The 13,365-nt window shown below is 37.8% G+C and overlaps 1 protein-coding gene across 1 annotated transcript in view; it reads right to left on the reverse strand.

The window, feature by feature from the left end:
- Nucleotides 1–13,134, reverse strand: part of ATIC (5-aminoimidazole-4-carboxamide ribonucleotide formyltransferase/IMP cyclohydrolase) — a 27,190-nt gene extending 14,056 nt beyond the window's left edge. Inside the window, exons 1-7 of the mRNA XM_008578832.1 lie at nt 13,013–13,134; nt 9,186–9,262; nt 8,014–8,080; nt 4,310–4,398; nt 3,831–3,982; nt 3,296–3,452; nt 483–608 (exon numbers count right to left, since the gene is read on the reverse strand). Coding sequence (XP_008577054.1) covers nt 483–608; nt 3,296–3,452; nt 3,831–3,982; nt 4,310–4,398; nt 8,014–8,080; nt 9,186–9,231 — 637 coding nt within the window. The 5' untranslated portion in view covers nt 9,232–9,262; nt 13,013–13,134. The remainder of the gene's footprint in view (nt 1–482; nt 609–3,295; nt 3,453–3,830; nt 3,983–4,309; nt 4,399–8,013; nt 8,081–9,185; nt 9,263–13,012) is intronic.
- Nucleotides 13,135–13,365: the final 231 nt, after the last annotated feature.

The raw sequence follows: 13,365 nt of genomic DNA on the forward strand, positions 1-13,365 counted from the left end.
AAAAAAAAAAAAAAAAAAAAAAAAAAAAAAAAAAAAGACATAGAAGCAAAAAGGTATTTCATACAATGACTACAAAAAGTTACAAAAGATAAAAAGTTACAATGGCTATAAAAAGTTATAAAAGTATCTTAAGAACAACTCTCTTATGTCTGCTCAGTTACATTTTTAAACATGTGAAAAAATATGTAATCTATTGTATCAAGCTATTTCAATTTTATTTTCTAAACCCTCATATTTCCACTGCAAAAAAGCTATCACCTGGTCATCCTATCTCACAATAATGTTACACAATTATATACATGTACGTTATGTTATCAGATTTTATATTACTACATTGATGGTGTTATCAATACACTTGACAAATGTGGTTTAAGACTTCATAGAATGTCTATATTCACGTTAGAACTTGTCAATATTCAAAAAAATTTACAAAGAAATGCATTTCAAACAGTCCCAGGGCATTCCAGAGGGCAGTGCTTTACCTGCAGGGCTGACATGTTTGAAAGAGGCAGCGGCTGGAATGCCTAAAGCTTCTTTGAGCTCTGTCACCAGCTGCCAGGCATTCAAAGCATCACACAAGTTTATAAATCCAGGGGCTCCATTTAGAACTGTGTGCAAAAATATATACACACATTACCAATGAGGGTTAATAAGGTCAGATATATGTACATTTTTAAAAAAATAAAAACACTGATCAAGACTATGTAAATATTTTAAGTATAATTAAAAGGCAAACAGATATACATAAACATATAAGAACATGATGATAAAGGAGAACAAAGCAGCTGAGCCTGAGTCCATCTTAAAAAAATGCACATGTGCATGAACACACACATGTGCACGAACATACACATATACACACGTGCACACACCCTACTAGGGGACCAAATCCAGCCAGTCTAGAAGTAAATCAATAACAGAGATTCAGGAATGGGTTGAACACACACATGTGCACGAACATACACATATACACACGTGCACACACACTACTAGGGGACCAAATCCAGCCAGTCTAGAAGTAAATCAATAACAGAGATTCAGGAATGGGAGAAACTATGATGGACTGGTGATCCCACAGGCATAGAAAATGAGACACCATATGTACACCCCCCTCAGCACCCTGTCTTCATAGACGGTTTAGGCTAATGGTGGTAAGTGGGGGAAAACTTTTGGTTTCTGGAACATCCGAGTTAAGAGTACCAGTTCCCCTTCAAATGTCAAATTTTCGCAGACAGTAATAACCATTTAGACATAATAGAAAGTGCTACAGAGAAATGTTTACAGTTTGCTAAACACTTATCAAATAATTGAAACAAAGAGGAATCTTCTCGATTCCAATCACAAGAAAACCAGTCATTAAGATCTCAGACACACACACACACCCACACCACTCCATCTTTATTCTTGCTTCAGCTTTGTTTCTAGACACACAAACAAGCATGTGCTTTGTAATTACGTCATTGCCAAATATTCAAACCATATGAAAAGGCAAAGGGCCCCTTCTGTTGTGAAAATAAGCCCATGTTTGGGAGAAACCCTATGAATCTCTGAAAGAAATCCTTATTTATATGCCCAGGGCTTCCTCTGCCACATTTACTACAAACAATACTTTAAACTTCAAAAGAAAGAAATACACACACACAATTCATAAAGACTTTTACATAGTAGAAATGAAAATGCTATTGAAAATAAAAAGTATAGAAACTGAAAGTACTAGGAATATTTCTTGCTCCAGAATCTAAATGGGAAATATAAACTATAAGGAGGAAATATCTGAGATAAAACAGTAAATAAATCTGTTTTAAGAAGTTCTAGAAGTAAAAATTCATGCAAAATGTCAAATTTCCAATTATTCACTCAGCAAACACATAGAGAACATGCCAAGCAGTATTCCAAGTGCTGGGGATCCGCAGGGAACAAAGACAGACCAAGTTTCTGCTCTCAGGAGCTGACATCCCAATGTGCGAAGGAAAAACAGACGTGCAGCAAAATGGGGTGATGTGATCAAGTGTGGTGGGCAGCTGCTTTGGTCTGAGCAGCTGGGGAAGGCTTCTCTGAGAGGTGAGATCTGAATGGCTGATCTGGAGTGAAAGGAGCTGGGACCGTGGGACGCGAAGGAGAAGGGCTGGGAGCAGCTGAGGGAGGGCTTCAGAGGCAGATGAGTGTCACAAACACAGGGTCCACGGGGCAGGGCAGGGAACATGGGGAAGAAGGATGGCCAGTGAATGGTTAACACCAAATGATGTGCATGCAGTGTGGTGAGGAACAGAAAGGCCAAGAGAGAAAGCAGAGAGGTAAGTTAGATTGCTGCAGTCTGGGAAACTTTATGGGGTGACTGCAGGGAGTTGTCTGAAAAATTCAAAATATATTTCAGGTAGAGTAACGATAGAACCTACAGATCCACTGAATGTGAGGGGTGAGGAGAAGAATGTCTCACATTCTCCTCCAGCCTCCCGCCCTGCTCCCCTCTCCACCTCTCCCTCAGCTGGTGACAGGGACAAAGGGAGTGGACAGGAGCGCCTGCATCTCCCACCACCACGTGCTCCGACCTGCGTGCTCCGGGCTGGCCTTCTCCTTACGTGAACAAGGCTGTCCTTGCTCTCACCCAGGGCCATCCCTCGCAGCAGAGCCTGGCCCTTCAAGGCCTTCATATCTGTCACCTCACTCTCCCTTCCACCAGAGTAGGACACGCTCGAATAGCCAACCTCAGGAACAAAAATGGACAAAAACCTGAAAAGCCTTCTCTTAATTCTACAAACCCATGGAAGTCCTAATTTCTCTGTTCAACAAATTACCTTCATCACTGCTATTTCTTAACCTCATACTTCTACTGCAGCCCACTTTAACTGGGCTTCTAGACCCATCTTTCCAAGGAAACTGGTGCTTGTTACATTCTCCCCAAAGTAGTTCTTTTTCTGTTCTTAACAGCATTCAACTGGTTGAAATTCTCCATGTTTTCCTCTGCTGATCCCTCTACTGCTCTACCTACCAAGCTGAGAAATACCCCAAGGCTTGGTCTTGACCCTTTTCTATGAAATCCAGCTCATCGCACCCAGTCCTATGTCTTCAAAAACACCCGTATGCTAAAGACATTCCAATCTGTATCTACAACTTGACTTCTCTCCAGAACCCCATATGACCTCAAGTACAACTGGCATCTCAAATTTTGGATGGTTATAAGAGGTATTATGTAATTTACTTTATCTTCTAAATGTGAACCACATCAGACACAATACACAAAGACACACATGTATCCAGACACAGCAAACTGTGCCACATAACACTCAGGTTTTACCTGTGATGGGAAGCTTGGGCTTCAGTGTGTACAGCTGGGCAGGAGTTTGATGAGGATTCATTCCATACCTCAAGGGCATCTGAGATATTCCTTTACCGTACTGTTTCCTAAAGTAATCTGAAATTGCTTCATCATACTGTGCTGTATGAGTGAATGCCTACAACAGGTGTAAGTTTTGTGAGACGTTAGCAGCACTTCCTAAAGTGCAGACAAAATGCTTTTAGGTACACAGCAAACTACATGCCCTTGCCCTGTGCACGCATGCACACACACACACACACACGCATATGCACACACCCGAAAGACACCAAATAACAATGAATAGCACAATGAATTATCCTTTTCCTATTCTCCTTCAATCTTTTTAACAGAATCTCTCTAATATTTGGTCTCTCCATCTTTAACAAAAGGATAGCCAGCTCCAAGCAGAGCTATGAGAAGTAACATAATCTAGCAAGAATTAAACACCACCTGGTTTGGCAAACATATCACTAGAATGGCGTTACTTTACTATATTATGAAAGCGAATCCCCACCTTCAAGGCTAACTGTCGTCTGGTCTCCAAGGAGGTGTCCTTACTATCGGAGCTCTGCATCTCTGTGGACACCACCACATAGTCCTCTGGTTCACACACTACCGTCACCCGAGCGTGGTTTTTGGCTGCGGCTCTCAATAAAGTCACTCCACCTTTGAAGAACAAAAGACATTATTTTTGTATTTCCATATCAGTTTCCGGATCTCTTTCAAATAAACTAATTGTACACGCACTTCCACTTTAATTCCTGACTTAAAAAATAATTATAATAAAATTCAGATGAATGTCTGCAGACACAAAAAAATAAATAGCTTAGAAAAATGCAGATACATGAACCATATACATATAGTCATCACAGAACACAATCGGAGAAAACTGAACTTTCCACTTCCTCAATAATGAAAATCAAAATGAAATCTCCCTATAATTTAAAAAATCCCCTCCTCTGTCAGTCTTCTAAAATACTTTTTCTAACTTACCGATATCAATTTGCTCAACAGCCTCCTCAACAGTCACATCTGGAGAAGCCACTGTCTTCACAAAGGGATACAGATTACAGGCAACAACTCTAAAACAAAGTGGAATTTAGCCATCATTAAAAACTTACCTTTTGTGGTTTACAGCTATCTAGGAAAAAATAAGTCAATACTATTAACATAATCAAAAACCATAAAGATCTAAAATATAAACTGTGAGCATGACATTTTAGAATTCTAAAAAGTTGTATAAAAGTCAGCATGTTCTACTACCGTAGAGCACAGGTAATGAGTCAGCAGGTGCTCTGGGTCTGGACACACATTAGTCCCTCCAAATCATGTTGCAATGTTGCTGCTTAGCTACCCAGTACTAACAAGCCACCAAAATTTTTTTTAAAAATTTAATAGAAATGTAAAATGCAGGATTAAAGATAAGATCCTCTTTTGGATGTGATCCCTACAAGGGTACTTCAGAAAGTTCATGGAAAGATTTGTATTATCTTTCAATTCTATTTTTCCATGAACTTTTTGAAGTACCCTCATATTATCTAGGACATCTGATTCCTTTTCCAGTGGACTGTGTGCAATTAATGAAAAACAATGGAGCATTCTAAAGGTGAAATACTTGTTTGTTTTGCTACCAGAGAAGTCATAAAAATAATGGTAATAGAAAGGCCAAAAGAATCTAAATACAGAACTAATATAAAATTAACACCCACTGGAGTTCCACTCCCAGGGCTGTAACCTGAGCAGCTTTGTGGGAAGGCTCCCCAGCAAAACAAGCTTAACTGGTGAAAACTAAACAAATAAAAAAAAAAAAAAAAAAAAAAAAAAAAAAATCCAGAAAAACAGAAGAGGAGGGGAAACACTTCCCAGCTTATTCTATCAGGCCTATTACTTTGATACATACACTAGACAAATATATCACAAGGAAACTGCAGACCACTATCTCTTATGTATAATGACACAAAAATCCTCAACAAAATACTAGCAAACCAAATCCAGAAAAATATAAAAAGAAGTACATACAATGCCTAGTAAGGTCTACCCCAGGAATGTAAAGTTGGTTTTATATCTAAAAACTAGTTAATGGAATGGCAATAAAATAAAGGACAAAAACCATCTGATCCTCCCAATAGATCACAAAAATCATTTGACAAAATTCAACATCTATTCATGATAAAAACACTCAACAAATTAAGAACAGACGGAGACTGCCTCAACATGATAAAGTGTAAGAAAAATCCACGGTTAACCTCATACTTGATGGTGAAAGAATACTTTCCCCTAAGATCAGGAACAAGACAAGGATGTCCACTCTCACTCAACATTGATCACTTCTACTCAACATTGTACTACTGGAGGTTCTAGTCAGGGCAATTAGCAACAAATATAAAATAAAAGACACCAGCATTGGATAGAAAGACATGAAGTTATCTCTATTTGCGGTGATATAATCGTGTATATAGAAAATCCTAAGGAACCAAAAAAACCTATGAGCACTAATAAATGAGTTCAGCAAGGAAGTTGCAACTTATATGCTCCACATATGAAAATCAATTATACCAATATACATTAGCAATGAACCAGAAAATGTAATTAAGAAAACAATTCCACTTACAATAGCAACAAAAGGAATAAAATTGAAGAATATGTTTAACAAAAGCACAGGACTTGTATACTAAAAAGTACAAAACATTGTTGACAGAAGTAAAAGAAAATCTAAATAAACAGAAAGATAGTCCATGTTCATGGACTGGAAAACTTAATATTGTAAAGATGGCAATATTCCCCAAATTGATCTACAAATTCAACACAATCCCTGTGAAAATTCCAACTGCCTTTTTTGCAGAAATGGGCAATCTGATCCTAAAAAGCATGAAAAAAATGCAAGGGATTCTGAATATCCAAAACAATCTTGAATTGAAAAACAAAGCTGAAGGACTCATACTTTACAATTTCAAAAATTTACTGCATACCTACAGTAATGGTAGAGCATTGACACAAAGACAGACACATAGATGAAGGGTGCTAAGACCATTCAATGGCAGAAAGAATAGTCTTTTCAACAAATGATGCTGGGACAGCCACATACAAAAGAATAAAGTTGGAAACCTACCTCACACCTATATAAAAATTACATTAAAATGAATCAAAGATCTAAGTGGAAGAGCCAAAACTAAAATCTTTTAAATCTTTATCACCCAGGATTAGGCAAAGACTTGGTTTCTTAGGTTACAACAAAAGCACAAGCAACGAAAGAAAAAATACAACCACGTGCCACATAAAGACATTTCGGTCAAAAACAAGCATCACATATGATGGTGGTCCCAAAAGATTATAATGACTATACCATATAGCCTAGGTGTGTAGTAGGCTATACCATTTAGGTTTGTGTAAGTACATTCTATGATATTCGCACAACAACAAATATAACAACACATTTCTCAAAACATATGCCCATCGTGAAGCCACACATGACTAGGTAAACTGACTATCACTGAAAAAATTTTAAAAACCACATAATCCACAGAATTGGGGAAAGTAAACTAAACTCAATAATAAAAAGATAAATAACTAAAAAGTGGGCAACGGATCTGAACATTTCTCCAATGAAGACACCCAAATGGCCAATAAGCCCATGAAAAGATATTCATCATCATTAGGAAAAGCAAATCATACCACAATGTGATGCCACTTCATACCTATTAGGATGGCTAGAATCAAAAAGATAATGATAAATGTTGATGAGAATGTGGAGAAACCAGAACCCTTGTACATTGTTGCTGGAAATGTAAAATGGTGCAACACTCTGGAAAATAGTCTGACAGTTCTTCAAAAGGTTAAACAGAGTTACCATATGGCCAAGGAATTCCATTCCTAGGTATATACCCCAAAGAAATGAATATACATGTTCCCACAAAAACCTGTACATGAATATTCATAGCTGCATTATTTATAATCCAAAAAGGAGAAACTCAAATGTCCATCATCTGATAAACTGATAAATGAAATGGGGTTTATCCATGCAATGGGCTATTTTTCAGTAATAAAAATTAATGAAGTACTGATACCATGTTACAACATGGATGAACCTTGAAAACATGCTAAGTGGAAGAAACCAGCCATGAAGGACCACATAGCTAAGGTTCCATTTATATGAAATGTCCAGTATAGGCAAATCCATAGAGACAGAACATAGGCTGGTGGTTGCCAAGGCTGGAAGGTGCTAGGGAAAAACAGGGGAGAATTAATGTTAATAGGTATGGAGTTTTTTTCCGAGGGGGTGGTGAAAAATATGTTCTAGCACTGAATGTGTTGCACAATTCTGTGAATATACTAAAAAACCACTAAACTGTACATTTTATATTGGTGAATTATATGGTATGTCAAAGATATCTCAATAAAGCTGCTACATATATTTAAAAGAAACTGTCAACATCTTCATGCAAATGACTAAGTTGGTTATATGTATTAAATCTTAGATCATAACTTCCTAAAAAAGCAAAGGTTGTTTTTAGCTTGAGTACATATATTGATAATGTAAATTTGGCAAAACCAAAATGTTTACACACATATAATGTCACACAGAAGATACAAAGTAAAGGTTTATAATGAATAAAAAAAGGAGTGGGACGGACAACAAGTTTGGCACACTCTTTGTCTCTGATCTTGCATGTGTTAAAGTTTCACCTGCAAAGACTTACCTTATAAGATTGAAATTAAGTCTGGCCATGTCAGCATTATCTTCTGGGATATTACGAGCCAGGATTCCTAATTTAACAAAGTTAAAAAAGTATTAGGTTCAAAAAACAAGTCCAAATAAGGTACTACGGGGATCCAAACCCTTGACCTTGGAGTTGTAACACTGTGCTCTAACCAACTGAGCTAATCGGCCAGCCCAAATACTCTAATATTCTTAATTAAAGAATACCAAATACATACTCACGGAGTTAAAAAACAAAAAAAATTAACAGGAGTGGACATATTTAAAAATCTTTTTCATCAGTTCTTGATGCCTGCTTCTTGAGCAACAAAAAGTGAAAAAGTCAAAAGGAATTTTTACACAACTATTGCCAGTTCCGTTACAATCTATGTGTTCCCATAAGTCAATGGTTTGTCTGATGATCCTTAGCCTTTTAGCCTTTATTTGCCAAATTGTACTGCAACTGGCAAGTTAAAATTATACCTGTTTCTTGCATTTTGGTTTATACGCAATTTGCTGTCTCAGATGAACACATGTAAAAGCACTACAAAAAAATGTCAGTTTAAAGTCAGTTAGATTGTGATGCTTTATTCTAAGTCTGAATTGTCTTAAAAGTCTTTTCTTACTATAAAATCTAAATATTTTCAATAACTCCAGTGGGAAATACTACACTCTAAATTACTTAACAGGTCAGGACTAACAGCAAGCAGAGGAGAACAATTTGAATTTATCATGTTATACAGCAAGCCAGATTTTATTTTATTATTTTTTTATTTTTTTGTCTTTTGTCTTTTTCCGTGTCCGGCAACGGATCCCAACCCTCAGTGTTGCCCCCGTACCGGACCGGGGACCGGCAACGGGATCGCAACCCTCGACGTTGCTCCCGCGCCTCGCTCAGCCAGTGAGCGGGAACCGGTCTGCATGTGGGATCCGAACCCTCGGGCGGGAGCGCCGCCACACTTCCCAAGCGGCGCACTTAGCAAGCCAGATTTTAAACAGGCCTTAATGTATTATGAAATATGGCAGCAAACATGTCAAAACCAATATAATTGTAAAGGTAAAATTTTTTAAAGCTTATGACCTGCCCTTTATTTCCTTTATTCTACAAAGTTATCAACTAAAATATTTCTGAAAAACACTAATTGTTTTAAACTGAAGGTACCAACCACTTACCAGCATGAACTGCAGGATGCAACGTTTTCACACGTCCCCCTAACATTTCAGGAAATCCCGTCAGCTCAGAGATATCTCTGAAAATAAACAATATTACTACTGTTTCTGCTGAATTGTCATTCACTTACCAGCATGAACTGCAGGATGCAACGTTTTCACACGTCCCCCTAACATTTCAGGAAATCCTGTCAGCTCAGAGATATCTCTGAAAATAAACAATATTACTACTGTTTCTGCTGAATTGTCATTTTACACTATTCAAAGCATATTCCTAAGTGTACTAAGTGTACTGTTCTCATTTCGAGAGATTTTTCAGAGCCTGAATTGTACAAAAAAATTATTCTAGTTTCTCAAGTCTTTTACTGTACTTTAAGTAAAATTCTATTTACTTTTTAAAAAATATGGTTTATCCTATTTTCTAACTGATGTGTGTTCAGGGAGAATCAGCAAGCATTAAAGCATTGGTTTTACAATTTTCAGATAATTCAGAAATTGAATCTTAAGCTATACTAATTAAATATTAAGAAATAAATTCAACTGAGAAGCAATTTGGCAGTATATATATAACAAAGAGCATTAAAAATATCCTATGTCAGAAACAGACCAAAGTAGAAATAGGAATTTAATTTTACAATAAAAAAGCATAAAGATGGTATATCAAATGAGTGAGAAAGTAAAAGACTGTTTAGTAAAGTGGTATTGGTATTGGAATAACTAGTTAACCCAACACAAAAATAAGTTCCTGATGAATCAAAGGTTTAAGCATTTAAAAAAAAATCATATAAATACTAAAATTAAATATGTGAGAATGCATTTAAAAAAAGACTGATAGCTCTGATTACATAAATGTTAAAAACTTTTACATGGGGAAAAAAAAGTAAGTGAACTGGAAAAAATAGTCACAAAATATGACAAAAGACCAAATGAAGGATAATATTTAAATATTAACCATATCACCAAGCTGACCTCCAGAATGTTGCATCCATGAACACTCTCTGGTAGAATTTACAAATTTGACTGATGTAGAAAAATGCCCACAATATGTAAACAGCAAGAAGCAAGGAGTAAAATTGCAACTATCTTCTGTGTGAGATATGAAATAAAGTATATGCTTATAAAAATACTGGAAGGAAATACATTAACATGTTAAAAATTATAAGCCATTTTTACTACCTTCTTTACAGCTTTCCACATTTGTTGAATTTTCTACACTCAATATATACAGCCTTTATAGTAACAAAATACTAAACATTTTAAAGTAGCAATTTCTGCCAATAGGATACAAAATTTCCTGGGTAGACTCTCCTATTAAGGAGGGCCATTTTCAAATAACTGTTTGGCCAAGGACTCATACAATTCCAATATCAACTAACAAACTGGTGACACTATGGTTTCAAATTCCAAATCTCCTTTCCCAGAATTCAGTTAATAAAATCTAGTTCCTCCAACTGAAAAGAATCACTTAAATCTTAGAGAAGGCATATTTATTCTTAGAATTAAACATATGGGGTAATTAAAAAGCTTGCTACTCCTTTGTATTTAAGAATTTGTATGTAACAGCTGTAGTCTTCGGATATAACTCTCCATATGCTCACTGCTGTATACTCACTGATTAAAATCTCATCAGTTTTACCTCATGACAAGGCAATGGTTAACTTTCTGGGATAAAATTGTTGGGGCTCAGAAAACAATACCCCAAAGCACTTAGGCATGCTGAGTACTCTGAACCAAAGGAGCCTCAGAACCAAGGTCTCTCTGACCTTCTCCTGACCTCCTACCTCTTGCCCCTTATTCTCCAACAAATTAAGTCACAGAAACCAGAATTCCTCTTATCCAAGGCAGGACATAGAACCCCTTTCCCCCAAGCCATTCATAAAAACTAAAATTGTCACTCTAACCCTCTTCCACCTTTCTGTCTAGGACTTAGCCATGAAGAAATTCTTTGACCTACTCTTGTCCAATAAAAGGTCAAAGACCCCATTCCAGAGGAGTCCTGCTCCAAACCTGGGAGGAAGGAATGCTACAAAGAAGCTAAGAAGAATCTGAACAGACAGGCCATGCTGGGTTTCCCATCTCAGTCTGTTACTGTTAGATCATACCTTTTTGTCCAGTCGTATTTCTACATGGCTGTTCACACTTTGTCGAACCTAAGCATAAAAATGGATAGTTCTCCCTGTATTTTTGCGTTTTCATTCTGAAGGCTCCCGTGTCATGTAAAACTTGATTAAATAAATTTGTTAGGCCTTTTCCTTATTAACTTGTCTTTTGTTACGGAAGTGTTAGCCGTGACTCTTACAATGGGGAGAAAAGGAATCACACCTTTCTGTCCCTATAAAATCTTGACCTCTTAATAGCTGTGTGATCTTGGGCAAGTTATTTAACTTCTTTGTGCCTCAGTTTCTTTATCTATCTAATGGGGATAAATACCACCTACATCAAAAAGCTGTTGCAAGGACTACATGAGCTAATACATATAAGACACCCCTCCAACTTGTTTATATTCCATCCAATGAACCTTATTGTGCTAGGCTCTAAATAAACCACTCATGGTGAACACTCTCACCTTTTAATAGGAGAGAAACAAGTTTACGTTCCCAATTTTTAAGAAAGATACCACCATCATGAGGTAAGCAAGGAATGTATAGAGGTACAGAAATAAGACAGACCACTTGATAAGTATTGTCCACTTGGTAACAGCTACATGACATAAAAGCTCATCATACTTTTCTATTTTTGATTATGTCTGGAATGTTTCCATAATACAAAGTTTGGTGGGGAGAAAAAAAAAGGCCACAAATGAGGACTTGGCTTAATTTAAAGGTTCCAACTACAATAGGATGCCCCAGTTTGGCCCAATAGAAAGTAAGAGGTCTGGACTTCAAATTCTCATCTGCTGCTGTTCAGAAAAGAGCTAACCTGCCTGCCTTCCATGATTCTTACAGGGTTCCTATAGCAACCACATCAGAAACAAGATGCAAAAAGACTTTATAAAGCACTTCTTCAATAAACAAAGTAAGGAGTTCTTGCCATCTGAACTCAAATCTAGGGAAGCCACGTGCTGCTTGCAAAGGGTAGAATTACAAGAAAAACCTAACTCTACACTGATCTAGTGAGCAAGAAGCAAATTTTCTACATGTCAACAAAGGCAGACAGATCTTTCACCCCTTTTCTAAGACTTATTTCACGGGGGTGTCCCTACACTGAACTCTCACTGCAGTTTATTATAGCTGTCCTGTGGTCTTTTTCACTTTCTGCCCTTCAGTGGTTACACACTGTCACTCCAGAGTGCCAGCTCCTTGAGGTCAGCCATGGCATACTGACTTCTCTTTTGCACATGCCTTCTTTCCATCCCCTAGTCAGATAAGGAACAGCCTGTGAAGAAGCAAGTGAATGATTTGTAATTTCATTAGGTTACCAAAGATTCTAATGGAAAAGAGGTAGTTTGAATCTTCACGATGTCAACAGTTTTACTGAATAACCAACCAAAACTGATCATGTGAATCAGAACTTGAGTCTTTTGTGCATAACAAATGGTCCATCTGCATTAATTTGTTAAAGGAAGTGGCTAAAACCTAGGGCTCTGAAATCAGGTTTTCAATCCCAGCGCTACTCCTTACTTAACCCTGTATAACCTTGTGCAGAAGTCACTCAATCTCTCTGAGCCTCATTTTGCTCTCCCATAAGATGGGAAAGCAGTGTACCAACCGCACAGCGTTATGGGGAGGAGTAAATAAGGAATTCTACTCATAGGCCTGGAATACTTTCTGGTCAGTGTGATCACACTCCGTTCTGACGGGACCTAACTTAAAAACGAAGTTGCGCCTTACCTGACGGCCAGGCCAGCATCCCTGAGAGCTTTTGCAGTCCCTCCAGAAGCGACCAGATTCAAACCAAGAGAAGTTAGGCTTCTGGCAAACTCCACAAGGCCGGTTTTGTCAGAGACACTAAACAAGGCTGAAACAGAAGACACTTTTCTCATTACTCGCAGTACGTTACACTGTGTTCTCCCCAGGCCTGGGAGGCGATCGAGGGAGAAGTTACGAACGGCAGGGCCAGCACCGGGCGCCCAGCAGCAGGCCCAGTCCCCGGGCCTCCCCAGGTCAGACACCCGCGAGCCGCCCTACGCGGGCCCGACACGGGCTGGGGCAGGGCCGTCCCGCAGTGGCGGCGGCCGACGGGA

Source organism: Galeopterus variegatus, unplaced genomic scaffold, assembly GCF_000696425.1.
Source record: "Galeopterus variegatus unplaced genomic scaffold, G_variegatus-3.0.2 Scaffold1770, whole genome shotgun sequence".
Classification (NCBI taxonomy): Eukaryota; Metazoa; Chordata; class Mammalia; order Dermoptera; family Cynocephalidae; genus Galeopterus; species Galeopterus variegatus.